This window comes from Triplophysa dalaica, chromosome 2 (assembly GCF_015846415.1).
Source record: "Triplophysa dalaica isolate WHDGS20190420 chromosome 2, ASM1584641v1, whole genome shotgun sequence".
NCBI lineage: Eukaryota > Metazoa > Chordata > Actinopteri > Cypriniformes > Nemacheilidae > Triplophysa > Triplophysa dalaica.
The window spans coordinates 7,703,553-7,731,524 of record NC_079543.1 but is presented as its reverse complement, the minus strand read 5'-3'; the positions used below and the strand labels follow the sequence as shown (position 1 = coordinate 7,731,524).

The 27,972-nt window shown below is 37.9% G+C and overlaps 3 protein-coding genes across 3 annotated transcripts; 1 reads left to right on the top strand and 2 right to left on the bottom strand.

The window, feature by feature from the left end:
* Window positions 1-208: 208 nt before the first annotated feature.
* smarca5 (SWI/SNF related, matrix associated, actin dependent regulator of chromatin, subfamily a, member 5) lies at window positions 209-11,734 on the bottom strand. Its single transcript, XM_056738779.1, has 24 exons — window positions 11,461-11,734; window positions 10,539-10,664; window positions 9,960-10,126; window positions 9,596-9,696; window positions 9,360-9,460; window positions 9,051-9,230; window positions 8,604-8,759; window positions 8,330-8,461; window positions 7,612-7,680; window positions 7,303-7,412; window positions 6,915-7,141; window positions 6,723-6,844; window positions 5,267-5,419; window positions 4,577-4,709; window positions 4,280-4,428; window positions 4,068-4,187; window positions 3,807-3,914; window positions 3,601-3,714; window positions 3,376-3,498; window positions 2,374-2,506; window positions 1,311-1,429; window positions 987-1,199; window positions 779-889; window positions 209-688 (listed from the first exon to the last, which is right to left on the bottom strand). The coding sequence occupies exons 1-24, from the start codon at window positions 11,533-11,535 to the stop codon at window positions 623-625; spliced, it is 3,108 nt and encodes a 1,035-aa protein (XP_056594757.1). The 5' UTR covers window positions 11,536-11,734; the 3' UTR covers window positions 209-622.
* Window positions 11,735-12,555: 821 nt separating this feature from the next.
* On the top strand, window positions 12,556-21,385 carry patl1 (PAT1 homolog 1, processing body mRNA decay factor). The gene is made up of 18 exons (XM_056737568.1): window positions 12,556-12,689; window positions 13,363-13,459; window positions 13,894-14,270; window positions 14,651-14,731; window positions 14,807-15,007; window positions 15,142-15,243; window positions 15,368-15,451; window positions 15,596-15,789; window positions 15,870-16,020; window positions 16,343-16,457; window positions 16,735-16,832; window positions 18,763-18,822; window positions 18,989-19,134; window positions 19,215-19,374; window positions 19,464-19,589; window positions 19,701-19,792; window positions 20,012-20,161; window positions 20,809-21,385. Exons 1-18 carry the CDS (start codon window positions 12,675-12,677, stop codon window positions 20,828-20,830), a joined length of 2,271 nt encoding a protein of 756 aa, XP_056593546.1. The 5' UTR covers window positions 12,556-12,674; the 3' UTR covers window positions 20,831-21,385.
* A 4,625-nt stretch (window positions 21,386-26,010) lies between these two features.
* Window positions 26,011-27,491, bottom strand: wu:fc75a09 (uncharacterized). The gene is made up of 2 exons (XM_056736074.1): window positions 27,380-27,491; window positions 26,011-27,217 (listed from the first exon to the last, which is right to left on the bottom strand). Exon 2 carries the CDS (start codon window positions 27,198-27,200, stop codon window positions 26,415-26,417), a length of 786 nt encoding a protein of 261 aa, XP_056592052.1. The 5' UTR covers window positions 27,201-27,217; window positions 27,380-27,491; the 3' UTR covers window positions 26,011-26,414.
* Window positions 27,492-27,972: the final 481 nt, after the last annotated feature.

Here is a 27,972-nt window from a genome sequence, read left to right as displayed (position 1 = left end):
TAAAAAAAGCCTAGGCACGTTTCCATACGTACATACGATGTAGTTACCGTATAACCGCGTAAAGGAAAATGTAACAGTTGATATACAATTGTAATTAAATATTGTAAAAATATGAATTAAACGCCTTTTACACCCACTTTCCTTCAATGTAAAAACAACGTGTTAACCTAATTTTCCATTTATCAGGGAGCACACCAATACATCAATGCCCAAGGCAAAAATATGTTTATTTGAAAGAAAAAATGTGGAGAAATGTTTATAAAAACAATGACATTTATTAGTCACATGTTCAATCGACTACTCAAATAAAGGGTACACAGACAATATTGAATGCTCTGAAAATGAAAGAGCACAAATCATTTATCCAAGGAACTGGAATGTGGTTTAAAAAAAGCATAAATACAAAAAAAACACATTGACAGCACAGCCGTAGTACATTTTGTTATACCTAAAAGAAAGATCTAATGTACATCTCTACGCCTTTCTAAAAAAAAAAAGGTCAAGCTACTTGTAGGGCGAGGATCAGTGCTGTAGATTGATACCGTTCATCATTGGGACCCGTAACAACAAATGCATGTATTTGTGTACTGAAGGTCCTCGCCAACTGAGGTCTTACATCAGCTCACAATTTGAGCTTTTTCCGGCGACCACGACCGTCAGGAGTCCCATCCTGCTTGCGTTTCTGGGCCTGTAGGATAAGAATGTAGATAGAGTTTTTAAAACATTTTCTCTCAACAGATGTGATGTGAATGACAACCACCGGCGTTAATGTGTTTACCGAAGATGTGCGAGGTCCTCTCTTTTTCTTCTCTGCCCTCTCTCGCTCCTCCAGCTCCATGTTCTCACGTTCAATAAGTGTGATCAGGGTGTTACACCTCCTCTGAAGCTCCTACACACACACACACACACACATTAAGATGTTAAATGAATATGCAAATTTCATAAAATATAAGGAGTCGATGCGAAAACCATATGTGAAAGCTCACCATGGCCGTGCGGGATTTGAGAAACCAGTCGAAGCGAAACTGGGGAGAGTTGCGTATGCACTGACGCAGCTCGTCGTAAACGCTCTCCTTGTCAAAACCCAGCTTGTGCAGCATGCAGATGAGAAAGCGATCCTCTTCCTCTGTGTAGTTCTTCCCTTTGTTGGTGCCATAGGAGATTCTGAGTTGATGAAAAGGTGCCTTATAACGACCGATCTAGAGAACAAGGGAAATATTAGGCACTAGCTTTTCACAGTAGGTCTGATAAACGTTTAAAAGTAATACGTAAAATACATTTCCTTTCTTTGAAAAGGAGGCAAGACTCACTTTAGAGTCCAGTGCTTTCTTGATGCTGATCCTTCTTTGGATTCTGGCTTCTCCTCTTTCAATCTGAGCCATGATCTTCTCAATGTCCTGAAGCTCATTGCAGCGCTCCCAAAACACAGCTGCACAACACAGGAGAAAGGATCTCATTCACATTCTATATGCGATTCATCTGCAAATATCTGAGAACTAGGGGTTGTGCAAGTAGTCGACATTACTGCACCAACGCAACCATTAAAGCTAGATGTCGACTAGTTGCGGGTCATTATATTTTGACACTACCTATAAAAAGAGGCTGTTCCAAGAGAGCTGGGCGGGGGATGATATTCCCACCCACTTCAGCGGGATTCCGTCACACTCCCGGCGATAATATATGTTATCTTGTCCTGCTTCCGCACGTATCATTAACAATGTGTCCTGTTTCCATCCACAACATTTACGATTTGAACTGAAGCCGCAAAAGCTTGCAGGTAAAGGCTAACGTTACATCGATTTCAGTGCGCTGTGCTTCAACATGCAGCTCTTTTAATATTATAGGCTATTTTTGATATTGTTCTCCATTTACTAAAACATGAAAGAAACCTGAAAAAAAATCTTATATTGGCTGTGTCTCTGAGGTGCTGCGTTAGTTATGCCACTATGATAAAGCGTCTGCTGCATTAGGCTAATAAATATATTGACGTGGTTCTGAAGTCATAGGCCATTACCAATAAACAACATATTTTTATGTTGTTTCATCTATTAGTCCACATGACCCTTTCAGTTGACTTGTTGTTAATGCAAGTGAAGTTTGGTGTGTAAACACGCTTCAGATCTGCAGTATGTTAGGCTACTGTAGAGATCCACCTGCTGCTCTTTTAAAGCCTAGCACCGCTACCACCGACCTCGTGCTTTAAAGTAGTTTTATCTTAGTCTAGTTGTTGTTGCGCTTGTGCAAAAGATGAACAAAAGTAAATTTGTACTTGGATGCTATATTTTTAGAGGCTATCAACATGACTTTTATCACATAATAGTCGACTTCAAAAAAGCTGAGGTCATTCAATCCCTACTGAGAAGACAAACATACCAGAATATTCCATGACCTCCTCTGGCGTTTTTCCCTCGACCTCACGAGCAATGTTCTCTATGTCATCTCTTCCCCACTTCTCGTTGGCCTTGATGAACTGATTGAAGTCTCGCTTGGTCCAGATAGTGAAACCCTAAGTACAGAAAGACTATATTAGCACCATCACCTGAAACATGAAGGGTACCGTAAAGATAAAAGTGCAGTTTTATGAAACACCAAATAGAAAGACAGGGTTCCAGACTGTGACCAGTTTTTGAGACAGCGCGAGCATTTTTAACAAACATGTACATTTTCCAGTCGTTATATCTCATGTGAAATGAAGAGTAGATTGCGAGCCCACCAGTGTAGGCCTATGTGTGTGAGAAGGGAAGAGTACAGGGCTGCGTGCCGTGTGTGACTGGGTGACTGATGTTTCTCGCTGTCGTCGCATCAGTCACAGCTCAGTTCATTATTGACAAGTTTACAGACAATGCCAGCTTTACTACGATTCGCTGTTTGCTCGACAGATTTTTAGCCGGAGGACGAACAATTTGATGTTTCAGACATTACAAATTAAACTAACCACAGAGGAGTTCAGAATACACCATTTACTGTATCTGTGATTACTTGAGACAGCTCTGAATCATTACAGGCGAATGCTCTTGTTAAGTTATCTCTACATTGTGTTGTGAACATGATAAGTGTCCTTAATACACAATAAAATCATCGTAAGTAGGTAATAAGACGAGCCCTTTCGTTTTGCTATAAACAATACAAATATATACTTTTTCATAAAAAAATGACATGCACATTTTCTGTTGGTTCAAATAAATTCAGAGTATTAATTTGGTCTGGTGTAATCAGAGTTAAGCAGTCTCTTTACTTAGCACTCAAAGCTTCTCTGTAGGCTCTGTCTCTTTTTAAATGATGAGCAGAACCAAACCACAGTCACTTGCAATTAAGTATTTTAAAACTTTTTGAACACATTTACACTTCTGTACATATTCCTTTTAGGCAATTTACCTGTGAGAGGAGGTTCTCCTTCTCCTCTAGCTCCTCCTCATTAAGTGGTTCTGCTTCATCAATCTTTGCCTGTTCCTCCTTCTGCGCTTGGGCCGAGTTGGGCAGATCTGGGTTTCTTGGCACCTGTTTAAATTGTAACACTATGCATTAGAAACTTTAAAAGATTATGGTCTTTACAAAGAAATTCTGATTCTGATCTTGACCAATTTAAGAACATATACACACCTTATAGCCAATAGTTTTCCTGTAATACAAAATCTCCTTCTCTAGCAGCTCAAAGAGCCGAGGAGGAAAGAACTGAAAGTCTTGAACGTTAGGCTGTTTGGGTGGACGAGGAGCCTGTGGGGATCAGGAGAAACATTACATTACAACAGGTTGATTTCGATACCCATTACAGAAAATACAGTAAGGCATGATGTTTCCCATAATACCTTTGGTGCTTTGGGCTCGCTGACACGTAGGGCCTCTCTGAAATAGGCGTCCACAGCGTAATTAGCCTTGCGTTCTCTCTTGGGCGGTTCAATCCAGTTAGTGATGACCTAAAATTGAAAATGTACAAAAAAATAATGCAAGCCATTCTGACTGATACCAGTCAAGTCAGGTCATTCACAATCTTAGCAAAACCAATGTCAATAAGGTATCACAGTGACAACAGAGTGGCCCGTTGATGTCCGAAATTTGTAATGCATTACCTTCTTCTTTTCTCTGTAATCTTCACCCTCAAAATTGTACACGCTGTTCTCTGTGTCCACAGTGAAGTTTTTCAGTGAGCCTTCGCCAAGATTGGATAGCCTTTCCTTCATCTCCATGGTCTAAAAGGCATCATAAAAGCCCATTTAGCGCTTAGCATGTAAAATTGTTTTTTTAGTTAAGTGTAGTCCAACTTTGTGGAACGACGTCTCACCTTCTTCTCTCCTCTCTCCAAGATGGCATCAATATCTTCATCTGTGATCTCGCTCTCCTTAGAAGCGAAAACGTGGGTGGCACCGTGTCGAATGATGGACAGCATTTCATCCTTGCCCAGTTTGTTCATACTTGGATCTACTAGTCTGCCTGTTGGGAGCAATTATTATGAACTTTGTGAAACTCCAACCTGCCATTACAGCCCATGTAACAGGCAAAAGTTTGCTAGGAATTGGAGTACTTCCAATACGGTCATCACAAATGTTTTTAATTTGTACTAGCTCAATATTCATTTTACCTTGCTGAATGACGATGGAGTCCAAACGGAGTTTCATTTCCGCACGCTCCACAATTCTTTCCTCGACTGTGTTTTCTGTGATGAAGCGGAACACGCGCACCTGTTTCTTTTGACCAATCCTGTGGGCGCGATCCTGAACAACAGACATGACAACCAATGATTCAAGTATTCTGTTCCAGACTGATTCTGACTTACAACTATACTGCTTTAGTAAACAATCAATGGGATACTTCACCCAAAAATGACAATTCTGTCATCATTTACATTTACATTTAGACATTTAGCAGACGCTTTTATCCAAAGCGACTTACAAATTATCACCATCGAGTTGTTCCAAAAGAAAAAGGTATTTGGAAGAATGCTTATAAGCAGACAGATTTGTCCCCCATTGACCAACAAAGTACGAAAAAAATACAATGGTTAACAAAAGTTCCCCAGAACTGTTTGCCATCTATATTCTTCAAAATGTCTTCTATATCGATCAACAAAACAAAAAAAAAGATGAGTAATTTTTCCTACTACTGGGTGAAGTATCCCTCTAAGCAAAATGACTATAAATAAAAATGTTTTTAGTTTTTTGTATTCCGTTACAATATTAGGCTCGGCTTCACAACACCGCTTGGATGAAAATGAAGAGAAAAATGTATAAAAAGTAAAACATGCATAATATGAACGCTACACCACACTGACCATAGCTTGAAGATCCACTTGAGGATTCCAGTCCGAGTCGTAGATGATGACAACATCAGCAGTGGCCAGATTGATCCCGAGACCTCCAGCTCTGGTGCTTAACATGAATAGAAACTTTGGGCTGTCAGGCTCATTGAAAGCATTGATGGAGATCTGCAATATGAGTGAAGATCAATAACAGTTACACACTTCAGTACCACATTAAAGGGGACATTTCATGAATAACAGTCTTTTTCCATGTTTAAATGCTAAAATCGTGTCTCTAGTGCACCTGCCAACTCAGAAAACGTGAAAAAAGACAAATAATAAACTTTTTTATGTGAGCCTATCTCTGCAAGCCTTTGAGATAACGAGCGCTTCAGAAATAGCGCTCTTACTGACGCAAGTAGCCGTTCTTATTATAATATTTCCGCCCCTTGTTCTGAACGTGTCCACCCATCGCGCCGCCGCCATTGTTGTTTTCACATGTGTGAAGTTCCAACACCATGGCAAAAGTAGCAAAGCTTACGAACTGTTGTGTTGTTGGCTGCACAGAACAATGTTCCCAGCCTTACGGGAGACAAGAGAGCGATGAATTTATTTAGTTTTCAATGGAAATGATCCACACTGAACGAGGTAAAAACGCTACGCGGTTCTCTCTCCCAATAGGGACCGGAGGGGCTTCGAGAATGGCCCTGGGGGAAATAGGTGTGCTTATCGAAAACAATGTGTTTGGTGTTCAAAGACGAGAACTTGTTTCTCGTTCGCTTTATGGGACCATAATTTATTGTTTTGTCGCTGGAAGAACAGGGGGCAGAGACTAGCAGCTCTTTTGCATTTAAAGAGACACACACACCAAAACAGCATGTTTCTCCTCACATGCAAAAGTGGGCATGTAGCGCATGGTATATTAAAAGATCTGTGGTGTTTTTTTAGCTAAAACTTCACAAACACACTCTGGGGACACCAGAGACTTATTTCACATCTAGTGAAACCATTCAAAAACCTCTCCTTTAAATAAACACCAGTAGACATGTGCCCGGTTAACCGCAATTACCACTAAATCCTGCTGAAACCGAGGTGGCCGCGATAATGCAAGGTTTGGTTTATTTTATTAATGCTTAGCTTGTCTGTGAAGCACGGCTCTGGGATCAGTAAGAAATGCTGCTCGATCTAAAAGCAGTGCGAGTTTGAGTCGCTTATAACGTGCATTTAAAATAGGAACCCCCGTCAAACTTGTTAATTATTAATATACTTTATTATCATGAAAATACTTGGGGAGGCCTGGGAAGTCCTTATGCATTTCCTAGAACAACTTCTTCTGCAGTGTGTATTTGGAGTTTCTGGATGAGAGCGCCCTTCGGCTTTAGCAGCATTTTACCGTACTTTAATCACAAATTGTGCATAAATCACATGATATATTTTCGGTTGACCGGGCAGATGTCTAAGCACCAGTGAATGAGCATAAACATAATACCTGTCGCTCCTCATGGGGCGTCTGTCCATCCAGGCGGCAGTAATTATGGTTTCGCCACATACAATAATCCTCCAGAATGTCCAGCACCCTTGTCATTTGGCTGAAGATCAGAACACGAGAGCCTGCAGAATGTTAAACGTTAAACTTTTGTTTTGGTTTTACATATTTCATACAGCATGTAGAATTCCTCACCTTGCTCTTTGAGTTTAGGTAGCAGTTTGTCCAGCACCACCATCTTGCCTCCGTTGACAACCAGGTGGAGGTCAGTGGTGTAGGGTGGGCCAGGCTCCGCCCCATCAAACAGGTAGGGATGATTACAGCACTTCCTCAGCTGCATCAGAACGTTCAGCAGGCGCATTTTGTCCATCTTACCAGCGGAGTTTAAAATGTCAATATCCTTCATCAAAATCTTGGTGTACCTGAAGTCAAATAACCAAAGAGAAATTTGAGTGCTTCCTTCCGTTAGTTTTATTCCCATAGAACACAGTTGCTGATAAATGTATCCTTTGAATTCAATGTAAGATTTTGGATTAAAACATCTGCTGAATGTAATGTTCATAGAGCAATGTAGTATTAATACCATTCTCTCTGCATCTTGCTGAGCCCAATATACATCTTGATCTCCTTTTTGGGGAGTAGAGATTTCTCCACGTCAGCTTTAATACGTCTCAACAGGAATGGACGCAATACCTGTGTATCAAAGAGATGTGTTACTTGCACTGAATATGATGCAACCAAACAGAGATGGATCACATAGGTTTTCCACAGCAATGTCTATGTACAGTTTAAATAGACAACATCTTAAAAGTAAAAAAGTTCAAACTATGGTAAACATGAACATTTAGGATAGAAATGTGCTTGGGGAGTGAAATGAAAAAAAAATACTCACCAAATGTAGACGCTCCACCAACTTTTGGTCTCCAAGACAGTTATTTGTGTCAAACCAGGCGTCAAAATCCTTCACAAAGAAAAAATAATAGACATTAAACTTGAAGTTGGCAAAGTACCAGCTCACACACCTCTGCGCTTTCTGCTGGAAAGGGGGCTGAGACCAGAAGCTTATTTGCATTTAAAGAGATATAAACCAAAACAGCCTGTTTTTCCTCACAGCCAGAAATAGTCTTGTAGGGCACAGTATAATAAAGATCTGTGGTGTATTTTGAGCTGAAACACATTCTGTGGACTGAATCCTAAGATATATATTACATGTTGTAAAAGGGCTACATTAGAGGGCCTTTAAATACAATAAGGTGACATGTATAACTGATTTGGTTATAAATAGTGCATCTAAACAAGAATGTGAAGTGTTGAAGGGATGCTTCACCCAAAAATGTTCTGTCATCATTTAATCACCTTCGAGTTGTTCCAAATCTGTGTAAATTTCTTTGTTCTTATGAACACTGAGAAAGATATTTCGGAGAATGCTTATAACAAAACAGATCTTGCCCCCTCCATTGACTCCCAAAGGTGTTAATCAGAAAAAAAAGATGCAGATTTGGAACAACTCTAAGGTGAGTAAATGACAGAATTTTGGGTGACGTTTCCCTTTAAGCAAATGCCAAAGATTGCCAAAGATTTTAACAGTGTAAAAAAAAAAAAAATCGGACCTCAGAAGAGTTGAAGACATCGGGCAACAGGAAGTTCAGCAGAGCCCAAAGCTCATGAAGGTTGTTCTGCAGAGGCGTTCCAGTCAGCAGCAATCGATTTGTCGTCTTGAACTCTCGCACAATCTCTGAAAGCTGAGAGACACAAACCCTGCGATTAGCTGTTTGTATGTAGGTATTTGATCATATCTGTTGTGACGTTATGTCATGTGCACATCAAAACTGGCCGTGAAAGACTGTTTTAAAACATGGCTGAGTTACACAATGAAATGTAAACCTTTGATTTTTCATTCTTGATACGGTGGGCCTCGTCAATAACCAGGTATCTCCAGTTGAACTTTTTGAAGACGGCCCTCTCGATAATAAGCATCTCATAGGAGGTAACGCACACATCCCATTCGCCTGGCAGCAGCGTGTCACGGATAAATGCGTTCTGGAGACAAGAGTGAGAGTTTATATGGACATATCAGAATAGGATAACAGAAATCCTATACGAGAAATCTGATGTCATGCTAAAAATATTCATGCAAAGATTCTGTAGCAGGAATTTCAGGAAGTCTTTTAGAAACTGCTTATTATAAATAACTATGATATAATGCTTATACAGTGAATTAAATGCTTTTAAAGGGAACTTCAGCTTTTTTGATTCTGAACTTCATCAATATGAATCAAAAGAGTTTTCACATTTATTCTATTTTCATGTCTAAATAAACGCATAACTCACTCTTTCATTTTTATCACCGATGAGGCAGACGGCCCTCAGAGAGGGAACCCAGCGCTTAAACTCATTCATCCAGTTATACAACGTGGACTTGGGCACGAGAACCATGTGAGGTCCAAGAATATTTCTATAATGCTTCATGTAGCCCAACAGAGAGATGGTCTGGAGAGTCTTTCCAAGACCCTGAGAAGAAAAGGCAACAATATGATGCTTTAGATGGAGATAAAACAAGAGTATGCAATTCAATATTTTCTTCTTAACAATAACTAGAAACGTGTTGAATTTTAAAATGAATCCCGGACAGAGTCCTACCATTTCATCAGCCAGGATTCCATTAATTCCATTCTCATAGAGTGAAATTAGCCAGTTGAGTCCACGGACCTGATAGTCTCTCAGCTTGCCGGATTTTACATCTGTCAACACACAGCATTACAAATTATGCTGTTAATACACAAAATACCACTAAAGAACACTTGCATAACGCTTATATAAGCATTTTTTTAAATTCTATGTTTATGCTGCAAGTGTCTCATGCATGTTTAGCTCACATGAAGGGGAGTTATCAAAACGTGTGCAAACGCTGGTGGCCTTGCTGTTTTCACTTAGAAGCTCCTCATCTTCCTCCTGCTCAGTGCGACGATGCCGGTTACTAAGGAAAGATCAGACGGAGACCGGGAGAGATCAGTCACTAGAGATTTTGGTTTGATTAGTGACTTAAAACTTTAATACTGAAGAATTGAACAGCTATGACACATACTTAAAGTGATACTTCACCCAAAAACTTAAAGTCTTTTACATCATTTACTCCACTTCGAGTTCCAAATCTTTGACAGAATTTTCATTTTTGGACGAAGTGTCCCTTTAAGCGGAAGGTTAAACAGATGCTGTATGAAACAGAACGCGAAAACTCACTCTCCGGCAGACAGCAGATTCTGTTTCTCATCTTTTTTAATGCGAGGGCGACCAGGCTTCATCTTTAGAGGTGAAGTTGGCGTCTTCTGGGCGGCTGGTTGGATGAAATGAGCAAATACTTCAGTCTGCTTCAGGAGGTACTCGAATCTATTTGTCCGGTCTGTTTGCTGTTGAAACAAAGCATTAGAAGTTACTAACAATACAAACAATGTCTCTGCAAGAAGAACCTTGTTCTCAAAGTAGCTCAGTAATATGTAGAGATGCTCCAATATCGTTTTTTAAAGACAGGGTACGAGTACCGATATTTTTTCTGGTACTCGCCGATACCAACCAATACAGATGCAATTTTCCAACCACAACACACTGAAACTACTAACTTTGCATCAAAACACATTATGAAACTAAAAAGACAACTTTACGTGCTTGTCACAAACTTTGAAAGCACAAATTTCAGTCAGTTCTGACAGGTATGTCACGTGAGGTATCAGTCTTTGGTATAGGGCATCAGACCCGATACCAATATCGGTGCATCCCTAGTGATATGTGAATAAATTGAATAACAAAGGCAAAATCCATTACCACTTTTTCTTCGTATCCACTCGACAGTTCAACTTGTTCTTTCTCTGAGGGAGATGAGGATGACTGGACTTCGCTATCCAGCGCTGTATCCGAAACTTCATCACGACCATTTTCTGACGTCTCATCCTTAAAAAGACAAAGATGTAAATGAATAACTTTTTAAGATGAACACACCAATAATTGAAATATATTTTTTTCAAAGTTCAATTGTTGACACTTTATTATTGTCTGGTTCAATTGTTGACATTGTCCCATTTCAAATATGATATTGACAAAAAGACTTTAAGAAATTACCTGACGATACAAAGTTTGCAATTGGTTATTTAGGACGAATCCGAATTCAAGCCCTTACTTTCACATTCATACGTTTGATGACACAATGTAAATCGCAGTCGCCAAACCTAATACAGTTTTGAAAAGTAGCTTAATTATACCAAAGGTTTAATGGCTTTGAAATAAATAACACTAATAAATGTCACTGTACTTACATGCAAAAATGATCTGCCATCAAAACATTAATTTTCTTTAAGGAAAATTAAATTTAGAAGTAAACTTGTATGGTTTTAATTGTCCGATTTCGTTAATTTAAAAAGAATAAAACGTCAACAAAACACATAACCTCATATATGACTCACATTATCCTTAAATCCGCTAACGTTAGTTTAGCGGTGTCAGAATACAAACTTACGCATGATTAATGCTATTCTCTATGTTTATGAGTGTGAAAATGGACGCCGATGAGCTCTATTCATTTGAGCCGGAACAATACAACAAGCTAACAAAAACTTTCAGCTTGCCTCGAGAGGGACGAACGGAGATGTTTCATCTACACCTTCATTCTAGCTTCTCAATTCCGGGCTTTTAAGTAATAAGTACTAGATGAGAATAATGAGTGGGATAGAATGGGATAAGAACCGCTCACCTCTGCTGGACCGGCCGGGTCGTGTTGGCTCGGCTCTTCTAGCTGCTGCTCCATGCTGCCTTCTGTTTCGGACATATTATGGTGCTGGAATCGCGTATTTTAATATGTACACGGATAATTCCGGACACGATGAGTTTGAAAAGACGAAAAAGTAGATAGTGTTGATTAAGAAGTTTCAAAATATTGCCCAAATAGTGCGAGCAGACCACGCTTCACTTACGGCCCCCGGCTTTTCTGTTGACAATGTTCCCGCAAAACGGGCCCGGTTTACCACTATCGCGAGATTTCAAACCCGCGTGACGTCACACGTATGCTATGAGTGAAAATCCATCTTGTGGTGTTAAAAACGTGTAACAGTTAATATGTTGCTACTAGAACTAGATCTTATATTTCATGTTAAAAGGGTTGGGCGTTTCTTCTTAAATAAAAAGAAAAGTTTTAAGTAAGTGTCGTTTAAATAATTGCGCAGATTTTGGGTCGTAAAATCTATGCAATAATTAAAATGCATGGATTTTACACCACAGAAATAAAAAGGGAATGAATTGCTATTTTTTTACCGTAACCTAACCCAATATCTGTATTAATTGTATTTAAAGATAAAAACGGGATGTATATCAAAAGAATTCCAGCTTGTGATAAATGTACAATTTTAATCATGTTTATACTGTGGTGCTTTCTTTATGTATTACTTTACTGGTTGATTTTCAGGTTTTAATGTCAATATAATCCTAGCAAATTACACAAATTAATTAAATAATAAAATGACATTTCAAACTTCATACTACCCACGTAACGTTACATTGTATCATTTTCTCTACAATATTCTTTTGTCATCGACGATAAGTACTATTCATTGTGTCATCAGTGATATACCATTAGCATATTATTCTATCAATCTTGATATCAAAATAATACGAATTTTAAAGAGTTACATATTGTAGATTTTTGCCAGTAAGCTTTATTATTTCAAACCAGAACTGTTGCTCTTCACAATATTTAATGTTTTCCTAAACAGTGTATGAGATGTTAAATCCCAGGTTTAATAAAACAATTAAATATAACCATAAATCAAATTTTGGGCGGAAATGAGGGTTTTACTTAACTCGAACCGCGTGCCATCTCTTTTAAGCTCGCGCGGAATCTTGTACCGTACGTGTCAGCGCGCGCGGTGTCTCGCGCATCAGAATAACACGGGATAATTTTTAAACAGATACATGTTCCGATTTCAGGTAAATGTTACCTCCCTTCACATTAAGACCGCTATAATAGGCTTTTTACAAAATGTCTGAGAATTAGTACGTTGTTTCAAAGACAAATATTCAGATTCTGAGAGGAATATTGGGCTTTGTTTTACGAAACTGATGTTAGCAAGCTAAAATTGCCTGTAGTGCATAATCGTGGCTTTTCTCTGGTGTTTGTCATTTATAAGCTGTGAAAGCTTCATTTTCCACTCCTTAAAATCTGGAATAAGCGTCAGTCTTGTGGCGTTTCGCGTGTATTGTTGTCCAGATGTGCCATATTAAACCTTTGGCCTGTTAGCATGTTAGCGAGGCCGTGCTAGTGCTTCAACTAAGTTAACCAGATCAACGTAAACGCGCTCGCGCCAATCGCATTTACCAACATTGCGCGATTGTCTTTCATTTATATAGTGAATATGATGACGTTATTAGGTCGAATCAGGTTTTTGATCGTTTTGTATTATATTAGCCATTACAAGCTTCTGCAGTTTACATAACGACTGCTGCTAAAATGTATACAGCCAAAGAGGAGTTTCAAGAAGTGAAAGGGCAATATCTGCTTTAACTGTCAACGCTAATAAACGTTTGTAATAAAAATCGATGAAGCATAAATAATTGTGCTAACATGAGTTTTTTTTGAGTGTTGTCATTTTCTGTTGTATAGTCCTTAGATGAAGACTGCACCCTGGAGGAGGAAGGGTTGGTAGAGGAAGATGAGATTGACCAGTTCAATGATGATACTTTTGGAGCAGGGGCAATCGGTAAGTTTCATACCTACTCCCGACATCTAGAATGATGGCCAAGCTAGTAAATAAATAATCGGACAATTGATTAAGCTCTTGATAGGAAACATGATGACACACTATAGTTTTGAAAAGGAGAAACGTAAAATAGATTTGTAGTGGTTTTGGTATTTACAAGATTTGCCACAATGTTATGTTGTTATATACTTGCTATGATTGGAGTGAGTTGCAATGTTTAAACGCCTACCCTAAGAAACAATAATAAAACTAAATCCAAACCTAGATAGCTAGGTGCACCAACAATTTGTATATTTCTATCTGTATAAACAATATGTTATACATCTTGGTTTTAGCATTGTTCGGTTAATAAATTATCTCATGCACTTGCATTAATCATTTTTTAAACTTACACAAACCCTATAGCAACATCTCCTTCTAAATCTTTTTTTTAGATGATGATTGGCAGGAACAGCATGCCCGCCTCGCAGAACTGGACGAGCTTGTGCGAGATGAGCCAGCCGGAGACACCCCCTCCCCCCCTCATGAGCTTCCTCCTGCCACCAGCTCCACCCTCTCTCAACCACCCTCTTCCTCCCTGTACTCTGAGGAACGGGCCGGGGGTGACCTAGCGGAGTCACTGTCTCGTCTCATCTTGGGCTCGGATCCCGCCATTGCTGGAGTAGGCACAGCCAGCTTGGATAGATCTCGCCTGACCCCTGTTCTCTCCAGTCACACTCATCCTCCAGCATTAGCAGGACAGTCTCCTCTGCTGCTGAGCTACCCACAAAATCAGCAGCTCCTGAACAGGGTTTCAGCTCCTCTCTCCCAGGTGTGGATGATAGATTGACTTAAAACAAGGATGTTAAGGTTACATGCTCCATGTCAGATGCTCCTTGATGTGGAATGCACTTTCTTAAATAAGAACTGTTACATTATAACAAATGAGTTTTTTCAAAGAAATAGTTCACCTAAATCTGTCTTTTAGATTTGTTTCAGTAATTTGATCGGCTGCCACCATAATGTAATAGAAATTTGGCTTATTTGGATTGTTTTGTTTGATATTCATAAACCAGCAGGCATTGTTTGTAATTTATTTGCTCAGTTAATAAGCATCCAACATCATACTACGCAAAAATGAGAATGAATTGAATTATTCCATAACAAATATGCAATATAACTTATCAATCATTTGTTCCCGTTTACCTACAGATAAACTCTCACAGTATTTGGGAAAACAGTATGGTCTTCAGTCCGGTTAGTGTGAACTCTGGACTTGTCCATCAAACTGAGGTAAAAATCCAGCCTTTTTCATGTTTTATGTATTGTCCCTGTTGTTTTTCTTATTTTCTCGATTTTATTACTCAGGATAGGCCACTACTATCTATTATCAAAGAGGTCGGCCTTCCAAAGCGACCTCCTGCCCTCGGCAGAGAAGAGGGGCGGGATTTGTCGGAACGTGTACCGCCTCCTCGGTCCTCCTCACCTGTGATTGGCAGTCCCCCTGTAACAGCTGTGCCTATAGGAACCCCTCCAAAACAGCCCATGAGTCACATGCTCATTCAGCAGGTAACACAAAATATTTTTTGGCCCAAACAGATGTTGCAGCCAATTGAAAATGCTTAATGCATGTTGTACAATACTGTAAAATGTAATTTCGCCTCGTTCATTTTCACTTAACACACACTTCTTATTCTTCACAGAATAATCACCCTTCAGCTGTTCACATAAGAGCCTCTGTGCCGCTCCGTTATCCCCCTCCCTTCCCCGAGCGCCTTTCTCCCAACAACCTCCTGAGCATCACTGTAAGTTTGTTCAGTTGTTTCTACTTTATTCTTTTTACTTGGTTGTATGAAAATGTGTAAGATTATTACAATAAAAATGTGGTACAGATGGACCAATCTACTTTCGTTTTACATTCTCCTTCAGAACCCAACATTGTCTCATCATTCATTCCCTGGTGTTGGCCCTGTTCTCTCTCAGATACAGAGAGCACAGCTGTTGAACTCTCAGGTGAGGTCAAACTTGTAACAACTCTCTAAATGGGATTAAAGTTCATTATTAGAGTATATATTAGAGTGGACTGTATAGTAGGATAAATATGCGAGTTTCCATCATACTGTGAACTAACTCCTTGACTCTCCTTTGGTTGGTCAGTTTCAGCGTTGTACACCACCTCCATTATTACAGGGTGGGGTCGGCGGCTTCCGCCCTTTCTTTGGGCAGTCTGGACCTAGAATGGGTCCCCACGGCCCACATCTCGGCCATATCCCCATCAGACACAACACCACCCACCTCCACCCGCAGCATCGCAGGATGCTGAACCTGAGGATGCAGAACAGAGGCACAGGGTGGGTACCATCAACACTTCAGGATAAAGCATCACTGTAAAGTGCTTGTGTTAATTTTTCTCTGCGTCTCGTCTCCTCAGGGATCACCTCAGTGGGAGAGGGGTTTTGGAAAGGAAAAACAGAGACCCCTATAGCAATCTGATGATGCAGAGAGAAAAAGAATGGGTTGCCCGAATCCAGATGATGCAGCTTCAAAGCACAGATCCTTATCTGGATGACTATTATTACCAGGTAATTTAGACCTGTTGCACGTATTATAAATTTACATTTTGTCCACACTAAAAGGGCGACACGGTGTAAGAATGTCACTCTCAATGCGGTAGAATATGGCGGCAGGGACGTGCATTGTCTAAGCTGAGCATGCCTGCGCCTGGTTGTAGTTTTAGATGGTTCATTAGGTGTAAATATTTATCAGGAGTCTGGACGTAGTTATGTCTGACATTGGGCTTACACTCAACATTTTTACGTCCAGCTGGTGCAACCGGCCCGTGGAGTAATGTCTGTATCATTTTTTAGAGACCCTGTTGCTAGATTTTTTTTTCTATGATGGTAGAATTACTATGAGAAGATGGAGAAGCGTCAGGAGCGGGACATGGACAACAAAAAGGAACACGCCACCAAACTCATCACTCCTCAGGTGGCCAAGTTGGAGCACACGTATCGGCCAGGTAAAGACACCTTATAGTCCAACATAGGTTAGGACACAAACAATAAGGATCTCTCTTGTCAACAATGTTGGTCACAATCTTTTCATCAGTCATCTGTTTTAAGCTCTTTGTCTTAATCACATCATTATTTAGATTGATAATCTTTTTCTCTCAACAGTGTCATAATAAATTGTTTTGTTCTTGTCATGATGTGATGTTCTGGTTAACGTGCGTAAATTATTATCAAATATAGCTTGTTAATGAATTAACTAACATTGTGTATTTGTCTGTTTTACAGTGCAGTTTGCAGGTTCTTTAGGGAAACTCACGGTTTCAAGCGTTAACAATCCCAGAAAAATGATTGATGCCGTAGTGACCACTCGCAGCGACGATGAGGTCAGCACTATAGCCAGCTATACTTTTATATTGTGCTGTGTATTCTAGGGGTGTCCTCGACTAAGGATTCACGTCTTGCCTATAGTCGACTGATAGTTAAATCACAAGCCCGCACGTGTGGGTGCATGTGGGGATGACACCAGGTGGTTAACAAGGGTACAGTGCAGCGCAACATTGATGCACCAAAAAACAATCAAACATTAATTTTTCTTTCTCTTTCTCCATCCTCATGACGCACACACTTGCTTTTATTGCAGAGAATGACGAGTTCACCTTCAGAACTGCCTTAATTCTACATGGCATTGATTCAACAAGGTGCTGAAAGCATTCTTTAGAAATGTTGGCCCATATTGATAAGATAGCATCTTGCAGTTGATGGAGATTTGTGAGATGCAAGAAAGCTCCCGTTCCACCACATCCAAAGATGCTCTATTGGGTTGAGATCTGGTGACTGTGGGGGCCATTTTAGTACAGTGAACTCATTGTCATGTTCAAGAAACCAATTTGAAATGATTTGAGCTTTGTGACATGGTGCATTATCCTGCTGGAAGTAGCCATCAGAGGATGGGTACATGGTGGTCATAAAGGGATGGACATGGTCAGAAACAATGGTCAGGTAGACCGTGGCATTTAAACGATGCCCAATTGGCACTAAGGGGCCTAAAGTGTGCCAAGAAAACATCCCATACACCATTACACCACCACCATCATTGCATTAATAAGAAATTGAACAGGTGCTCCTAATAATCCTTTAGGTGAGTGTATTACTTTTATAATTTTTTGTATCACGCAGCGGAAAGTTCAGTCTAAGTTACGAACCATGTGCATTTACAGACAAAGTGTTAAAGGAGTCAAATGACACTGCTAAAACGAATATTATCGTTTGTTTTAGATGTAATGAAATGTGTGTAAACGATTTAAGGTTCAAAAACGCTGTATTTTTAAAACTTTGTGTTTCCTCTTTGCCGTGCCTTTCTGAAAAGCACCGATTTTTAACAAAGCGATGTGTGCTATGATTGGCCAGTTAACCAGTGCGTAGTGATTGGTCGAATACTGCAATCGTATGACGGAAATGTAACACCTTTTACAATATTTGGAACATCTGGTTCCAAAGCAATTGTACTGACAGGTACACCCACCTTACTTGCTTATACGTTTTGGCGGTTTTAGTAAAATCATACCACGAACTGACGTAGATTTGTAGGGGTGTGGTATCACGAGGCATATCAGGCAGGGCTGGGTGAGCATTCGTTTTTAGATGGAATGCATCTTTTGTCTAAATGTAAATGTTTTGTTTGAAAAAACATTTTTGCAATTTCACGTATCTAAAACATGCATGGGCAACTTATAACACACCAGAGACACATAAAAACACGTGTTCCCGCAATATGATCCTTTTAATTCCTATTTATATGCCCAAACATTGGGTAAGTGACAAATGTTCGGAAACTATGTACACATTCATTTGCGAGTCATCTGCGGTTGCATGTGGAACGTGCTGCTTCTCTATACCGGTCTGACAGCACAGAAGACGCGGAGAGACGCGATCGTGCGCTGGGTGATAGCCGGACCCATTTCTTTACATCATAAATAATATTTTTAACGGCGCAGTACGTGCCCGTTTGCTACACCACTGCCTATATAACCTACATGGCATGATCCCCATTGCACAACAACTCTGCGAAGATTCGACTGTGAGATTGGTAGTCGAATCAGGCTCCTCCTATCGAAGCATTGAATCTTCGACTATTTGGGGTCACCCCTAGTGTATACACTTGAAATTTGGGGATTTTTATTATTTCCCAATGGTATTTTTTTAGAAGTACTTCACATATGTACATGTTTTCTTTTTGACTTTTCCTCATGAATACAAAGTTGCATGTCATGTCACTTCTTAATGAGAATGTGCTTTGTTTCTGTCTTTTTACAGGAGAAACGAGAGAAACAAGTTTGGAATAAAAGACGGCAAATCCTCTACACTGTAGAGAAGGTAAGAACAATGAATATAATTGCTGTCGTCTCTGTATTTTCATATTTACATGATTGATAAATGTTCATGTATGATTTTTGTGAATCTCAGTTTTTATAATCAACACTTTTGTTCCAACAATGTATAAATACATAACGTTTAAGAACTGTGTTTGTTTATTATACAGATGTACACTCTACTGCTTGAGGTGCAAGACTTCGAGAAGAAATTCTTGCAGACCCCTGAGCACCAAAGAGACGCTCTGATTGAACAACACAAATCTCACACGCTGCAACTCTACAGCTCCCTCAAAGAGAAAGAGTGGGCCGACCGGTGAGGATCATCATCATAATACGAGGGACTCCTATAATAAACATCCAGAATATGATTGACACTCTCTCTCTCCTCTGCAGAGTAAGCGATGAACAGTGCTTAATGATCATGTCTGTGCGCAAGGGAAAACGGCTCATCTCCAGGCTCCTCCCCTTCCTGCTGCAGCAACAGGCCGCTGCTGTCGTGATGGCAATTGCCAGGAACCTTCCAGCCCTGGCCAAGAAAGACAAGCAAGACCAGGTACAATGACAGATGTGTGTGTTTTATGTGTTAGATGTGAAAGCGAGTCGTCCTAGTTCCTTTAAAAATTTCACGTGAACCTCTTGTAGGTACTGTGTTGGTTGGTTGAGCCAGTAACCGTGGTGATCCACTCCATGTCGAGTACCTCCCTCACTGATCTCCTTCAGGAGCTGCAGGGCAGTGAAGGACAGCTTCCACTGGTGCTGCAAAATAAGGTACAGCATTCCTGACTTTAAAGTCTCTGATAAACTGATGTATGCCTTGTATTTCTATATACATATAGTGCTTCATTTAACACTGGTCCGTTTTGTTCTTGTGATGGTCAGTTTGGTGTGACCTTGCTCTATGTGGTTTTGAGTGAGGGGGAGAGAATGCAGAGCTCTGATCCTAACTGTCAGCTCATGGATGATAACCGCTGGTAAGCGTCTTTCTGCACAGTGGTAAACAATTCTATTATGTATGCTGTGTCTTATATCTTAAATTTTGTTGTATTATTTAAATGGACAACAGATAAAAGTTAAAATGTTGAACGTATGACTGTCATGTTGTTCATGTGTGACGGTGTGTGCTGAGCTTTAGAATTTCATAATGTTGGTCAGAATCCAATTTCTTTCTATTTCGTCTGATCTTTCTCTAGGACTGAGCTAGTGTTCTCAGTGACCAGAGAGCTTCTGAAGGTCCCATCATCTGCTCTCTCATCCCCACTGTTCACTCCTCCAAACCTCGTCTCACTGTTTTCTCGATATGTAGACCGACAGAGACTGGAACTCCTGCAAGAAAAGCTACAGTAAGATCTACATCCGACAGTTTTAATCTAGAAAATACTATAGCAGGGCCAAGCATATAATAATAAGAAACAATATAGAAGAAAATTCAGAAAAAAATTGAGACCGTTCCAATTTTTTATTTAGTCACTACTTTTAGATTTAATGTGGCCATTTCAGTCAAGTGTTCGAATTTCAACAAAATCAAACCTCAGGAGTGATAAAGTCATCTAACAGCAATTTTTAAGACTGACCACATGACAAGATGCATGAAAAACTTAGATCAATACATATATACAAATGTGTATATATATTTATAGCCTTTCCTTAATGCATGTAGAAATATGTCTGTTATATTGTGAATATGAAAATGTTTTCTTTGAAGTATTTGAGGTCTAAAAAAATACAAAGCATCTTTCGTTATTTTGACCCGTTTCATTTTCTGGAAATAGAAAAATATATATATTTGGGAGAAATATTGTTTAACAGAATGAAAAAATGATAAATTTTACTTAAACAAATACAGTAACTAAAAAATTGTAAATGCAGAGAAACAAAAATTGTCTGTTTATGTACCACCCAGTTTGCTGATCATTGTGAAAAAGTTGACTGGTGAGAAAACGATGGAAGCTATAATGCCTTTAGATTAACTTTCTTCCTTTAATTTCAGGATCACGGCCTTGTCCAGGTAGAAGTTCCTTCAGCCATCACTGCTGAAGAGAGACTGTTAATGTAATTGTGAACAGGCAGTTTTATGTATGATATGTATTGGAGGGTGAGGGTGGGTACTACAGAGTAATGTCACCTTTCTTTCTTGTTCTAAGAGTTACAATAGCTAAGAAACACCTTTAAATGGTAATACAGCCAATGCTGAAAGGTTTGTCAATAAAGGCAATCAGGTCTTTGTTCTAGCTTCCACTAGGGGTCAACTCTGAGCAGAGGAGCCAGGAAAGTGACCTAAATTAATCCCGTATGTGACAGTCCCTGTTCTCCAGATGATGTTTTCCAGTGAAGCAGTTTAATCATGAAAACATCCAACCTTATTTATAGACGCATAGTTTTGTGTAGAAATTTGCTGTACATTAATATCTTAATTTTCTTAAACACTGCAGCTTGAGGTATGTTTGCAAAAGAGTGACTGTGCAAGTGTGTTTGTGAGTTTAAATGAAGGTTTAAACAAAGTTATTCATTTTTTAATCGTGACATGATGCCTGTGATAAAACATGAAATTAAAACTTTCTATTATACATCAGTGTTCAATTGTGGTGCTTTGGTTTTATCAGCTTCTTTGTGTAATTGTATCACTATTACAGTATTCCAAACATCTAGGAATGTTAGGTTGCTAGCATAAATGTGCACACATAAATGTAAATAACACACAAAATTCAGTGTTATGTAGCCTACAGTCGTCAAAAAATTGTTACGTAAACTACATTTTTTAACTTTGCTTAAGGGAATGTTTTCGATGAAATCTAAATAACTCATTCTAAATATTTATGTTAGAAATCACCAAAAATATTAAGCGTTTATTAAATATTAGTTAAATATTTATGTTAGTTATATAAACTTCAATTTATATGTACATTTTGGAGAAATTAACTGTTAGATTAAAAAAAATCCCTTAAATGATTTTTAAAGATTTTATCAAGTTAATATAGCTTATTATCTTTATGATATTTACTAAGACACTAGAGAATTTTGGGAGAATTTATTAAAACAATAATTGGCAGTCTAATGGTAAATTTAACATAAGCATTATTGCATGCTGAGTGAAATTGTATGTTGTATTGTCTGCATGAACAGACTGATAAGGTGTTGTCTCTTCATTCAAGGCCTCAAGGTGTTGTTCAGTGATGTCAGACATAACTGGTAAAGACACATCTGCCTCTTGGTTTGGTCTAATTGATATAAAACTACAAAGAGAGATATTAACTGAGGTAGAAACACTAATGTTCATGCAAAGCTGTGTTTTGGGAACTTTCAGGAGTGTAATCTTGCAGTTTCCTTATCAACTGACCTTCAAGATAACAGAGAGAAGAGGCAGAGAGAAACTTCCAGACAATCCATGAAACGAGCATTCATGCTTGCTTGGCATAATGCTAGAAATAGAGAACAACTAGTATAATTTCAAGTAAATATAGAACCACTTAGATATAAATTAAATCAGAAAGAAATTAGAATTAAGAGACCATTCCCAATTTTCATTTCAAATCAGCATTTCTAGATGCATGCAGCCATTCCAGTCCAGTGTTGGTTGAACAAAACAAATGTAACCTCAAGAGTGACAAAGTCATCCAACAGCAACGTGAAAGACTGACAGGATAAGACGCATGAAAACTTTGAAATATTTATATTTTTATATATATAGTTTAAATACATATATACATATATTCAATAACAATATGATAGGTGTATTGCTTAAAAAGATATATGATGTTAATGCTTAGATGCAAATCGATTTTTTTCCACATTTATATTTGAAATATCGTATATATATTGTTAGTAGTTGCATGAAATAAACAATGATAATTTTACATAATCACATACCTATAAATAGTGGAAAAGCAGGTCTATGAAATGGTATCTTAATTTGTTCCGCAGCTGTATTTAAGACTGGTTGTATAAAGGGGTTAGTTCGCCTGCTATTTATGAATTCACATCATTCTTTACCATATAATAAAAGTTAATAAAAACTGAAGCAAACAAACCCAAAGACATAAGCAAAATTCCTGTGGTTAAAAAAATGCCCTATGTTCCAAGTTCTATAAAAATGTCACCTCGATAGGAATAACATTAGTAAATAATGATGTGTTTTAACACGTTTGTTATATTAAAGAGAGCGGCAAAAACAACATGAAAAACATTATAAAATACAACAGCAATCCATGCAGCTTTTTTCTTTGGGCATGTATGTTAATGTAGGCCTACGTTTAGGTGATTTTGGTGTTTGTTGTTGAGGTTGACCTCTGTTCAGTGACTCTTCAGAGGAAGAATGTGGAGATTCAGAGGTTTGTAAAAGTGGATGATGATCCTCATATACAGATAATTCATCCTGTGATAAGGAATCTGATTCTTCGTTGTCCATAGTTTTTTGAAGAAATTCTTTTAATTTTAAACCTTGAATCAACTCAATGAGATCTGGACTTATGCAGTAGGTTCGATGCTGGTCAAACTGTTTCCTTTTCCCTTTCTGGTTTAAATGTTGAGTCACATAAATCACTTTGAATGTTTTTTGATATTTATCATATGAAACAATGATGCGATCTTTGTTGCACTTATGTTGTTTTTTGGTGTTATCCCTGCTGGTGATATAAGAAGGAAATGACATCTGATTCAGGTTGCCCACCTCATAGTACGGTAGATTGCTTTCAGGAAGAAGTCTGCCTGCATTGCTTGTATGGCCTTCACTTCTGTTATTGAAATGTTTCTGTTATTGCAAACATTCCAGTTGTCAAGGGGAACTTTGCAGTCATTTTGCCATTACTTATGTTAACACATTCATGTGCAAACCACAGAAGTCTGAGACCATGTGTGGGATCCGGTTGACCAAAACGTGTTTCTTTCAGCTCGGACAAATCATTTAGTGTTTTCATCATGCATTTAATGTCTTCCTAAAAATAAATTTAAATTTTTTTAAAAAGATACATTTAATAATTGAATAGGTCATGTCGTATAAATGAAAACTACAGACATTATTTCAAGCTTTGCTGGTTCATGTCTTTTTAATTATCGGAAACCTAAAACATTGAAGTAGGGTGTACTGCTGTAGTACATGCTTATTTTGTGTGGCATACTTATACAATAGTTACAAAAGACTAAAGAGTACAGTACTTGATCATTTACTTTATGTACTATTGGCAAAGTATATACTCCTATAAAGGATTAGTTGTTTCAACTTCCATTTCACATTATTATTTTAACATTAAGTTTATTTCACATTTATTGGGATTAAATCTTTTTGTCGGTTGTCACCATTCACGTCTAAGTACATCAGTAAAATATGTTGCTCGCCTTGTCGCAGTCCTTACACACAACAGCGCTTTTTCCATCACAACACACACATTTCCAAAGAACAACATCATCAACACTTCTAACTAAATATAATTTTTTATAGCTTCTTGATTTAATTACAAATGCCACAAAATCAAACAACATCATCCATTGAGCTATTTCGTCAAATTCTTTATCCCCGCACAAATGTTCTGAGTGAAACACTACTCAGTTTGCCGAAAGAGAATTACTTTATAACACTTTACCACAAGGCTGTATTTGTTAACATTAGTTAATGCATTTGATAACATGAACTGACAATGAACAATTTGTTTACCTCATTTATTCATCTTAGGTCATGTTTATTTCAGCATTTATTAATAACATAAAAAAACATTAAAATCAACTGTTAGACACAGTGAACTAACACTAATAATTATATTGACATTAACTTTAACAATGTTTCATAAACTCTAATCGCTAAAAATAATATTGCTCATTATTCTTTCTCGAAAACTAGCAAATGCATAATGTTAAAAAATACAACCTTATTTGTTATAAATCTTCACATGTTATAAGTGAAGATGGACTTTTTTGGAGATGTTTAAGCATTTTCTGGTATAAGATAACTTGAAGTAAACACAAATCCTTTCCTTAATTGTTTTAAGTAAATTTCACCCTTATTAAATGTAACCTCATAAAAACTAGTAAGATGTAACAGTGAGTAAGGTGTACTAATTATTAAGTATAATACATTTATATTATGCTAGTCAAGACTGCTTGAATTTTCAGCGTGACATTAGAACCTATTGTCTAAGGCATTCTGGTTTCATTCAAAAAAGTATAAGAAAAAATCTTAAATTTGTACCTTGAAGACAAAGACAGATCGTCCAAGATGCTTCCAGTGAACTGAACTGTTCACGTTATATTTGTGTTGTTCTGTTTCTTCTAAAGCGCAAGTAAAAGTAGAAAAGTACAGAAAACCAGTTTGACCAGTGTTGAGTACCTGCGTGAAGTTGACTCCCTTCCCAACGCAAAACATTTGCAAAATGCCCTCAATCGTTTGTGCTCCGTTTGTGCTGGTTTGTGCCGTAAAAAAAGTATCTTGTGCTTTGTCTCTCAATTCAATTCAATTCAATTCAAGTTTATTTATATAGCGCTTTTCACAATGTGTATTGTTTCAAAGCAGCTTTACAGGGGCAAAAGGAAAAACAGAAAAGTTAAAACACAGCACAGTGCATGGTATTTATACAATGAGTAAGATCATTCTAATAAATAATATCCAATTTCTTAATGAATAAATAAATGTATGTCTCTTTGTTGTGTCATACCAGAACAAGAGGTGAATTCAGAAGGCTTCTGAGTTATTATACTTATTTATGACATGACAAGATGATTCTTCTCATGATAAGAAGGCCTCTTTCTTAAAAATACTCAATGACTGTTATACACTTCTCTTTGTACATTCTGTTTCCATACATATATTCAGGCGCATTACTCTTTCTTTGTGCCTTGTTGTGCTTTTATGATTATATCATACTGTATGTATTTAAATATACTGTCATTCAAGTATGTTGAGGGTTAATGAATTACACAGATATATAATCATTAAACAGAATGAACTTCATCTGGCTAACCCAGATCCTGATACCCCCTGCTCTTATGCAAAGAAAATATGTTTTTCTGTATATTAACTGGCAATATATTAAATCATTTAATATACATTATATTTGAAAACGTGTGAATTAAAACATTGTATTATTGTTAATATAATAATATTACAATATATTAAATAATACATAGGCCTAAGGAATTTCTAAGGAAAAATATAAGCACTTGGTTGCAATATGTTTTATTTGATAAAGTGTATGATATTTTACAATATATTAACAATATATTTTTTGTGTCCATTAAGGAAAATGTATGATAGAGAATTTTTTATAGGCCTACTGGTCAAAGAACAAGTAGTATTCGGTTGTTGTAATTTTATGATAAATGGGTTTGATAAACAGCGTAAGTGCTCACTAAATTAAACTACTGAAAAAATCCATACATGTAGAGAGTCATTTTGTTTTGTAAAATTATCACACTATAGGCATAATTCAATTAAAAATCATTTAGATCTCGCAATATAAATGTTATTCAAAAATTATATTAAAGGTTGAATATTCATCAAAGCCTCAACTGCTTAAAAATCATAAAAGTTAATATGGCAGCAGATTAATAGTTTTATTAGTAAAAATAATATCCATGAATTTTTGTCATTTTGCTAAAAGTATGAAGGCATTATAGTATGGTGCAGAAACGTTCACAGCATCTCTTCTTTCTGGGTAACGTCTCAGAGTGTTTTTGTGTTTCTGTGTCATTTTCAATATTCACCGAGACATCACTGTTATAAAAAGTAGATGTTGGTTCCACGTCAATACTAATCTCAGAATCATAATTCTCCAAAGGCAAAGGTGAAGCCCGCTGATTCAATTTAGGGACCCACAGACAAAGTTCTGGGTTGTAGTACCACACAGGGCTCACTGGATTACTGGTCGGCACAATTTGGTTTGGTGTACGATACCTCGTGTCCCTCAGAAAGTCATTAATACTCTCATATGCTTTGATCAGCCAGATGAGGGTCCTGGTGATGTGAAATGTGGCGCTTGGATCATAATTTGACTTATCTTTGTGTGTGGTCACATAAACCTTCCCAAACTTATTCTCTCCGGGATAGCACACAATGATGCGATCTGCATTGCTGTTGTCCTCAATGCGGCGAGTGTTGTCTTCCCTAACATAATCTGGCAACATATAGGCTCCTGGTGAATTCAGATTGCCAACCACGTAGTAGTGAAACTTTACATCCGGAAGAAGTTTCACACTGGGTCGGTTGCATCTGTTTGAAAAAAAGTGAAATCCAAAATCTCCTCCTGTGGGGTCACACAGCAGGATCATGTCGTCATTCCATGCATCAGAAATGCATTCATCCGCAAACCAATATAAGAGTTTGAGTCCATGCCGGGGCCATGGCTGACCGAATCCAGACTCCTGCAGCTCAGATATGTCTTTGATTCTTCTCACCATCGTCTTTAGGTAGTGGACTAAAGATTATTAACATAATATCCGCTTCAGTTTTACATGTGTGTATCATTTTTGAGAAAATCAAAACTGAGACAGCTGTAGAAGTATCTCTGCATTGTTTGATACAGTGGAAAAAACACATATTTTTGTTAAATGTCATGACCGTAAAAAGGTATACATACCTGTGCTTTATGTTCCTACAGATTCATTGTATAAGCAGGAATGTGGTGTGTGTCAGCGTTTATGCAGAACAGGAAAGAGATACAAGGTCAATAGCTGGGAAACAGAAACTTTAGCTGACTGGTGACTTGTGTGGGAGTGTCTAAACATGACTACACTATGAACCTTATCATAAAAACTAGCAAGAACAAGTGTTGTTGCATATATTGATACATATTGGTGAATGTTGATTTTACATTTACTTTTTTACATGTGCACAATATCATTTTTAGGTGGATTTCACATGAGTACGTCACACAACACTGCTTAGCAGTAAATGCCTTGAAGAAGTAAACCTCATCGAAAACATTTTTAAATTGCAATTATCTGTTCAATATAAAGTGTTTTTGACAGTATTTGATTTGAAAGGCAAATTAGATTTTTAATTTTTTTTCATATTTGTTCACAATTTAAAGGGAAAGTTCATCCAAAAATAATAACTATTTTTAATCACACCCTCATGTTATTCCAAACCTGTATGACTTTCTTTCTTCTGCAGAACACAAATGAAATTTCAATATCCAATCAGCACTGGCCCCCATTGACTTCCATTGTA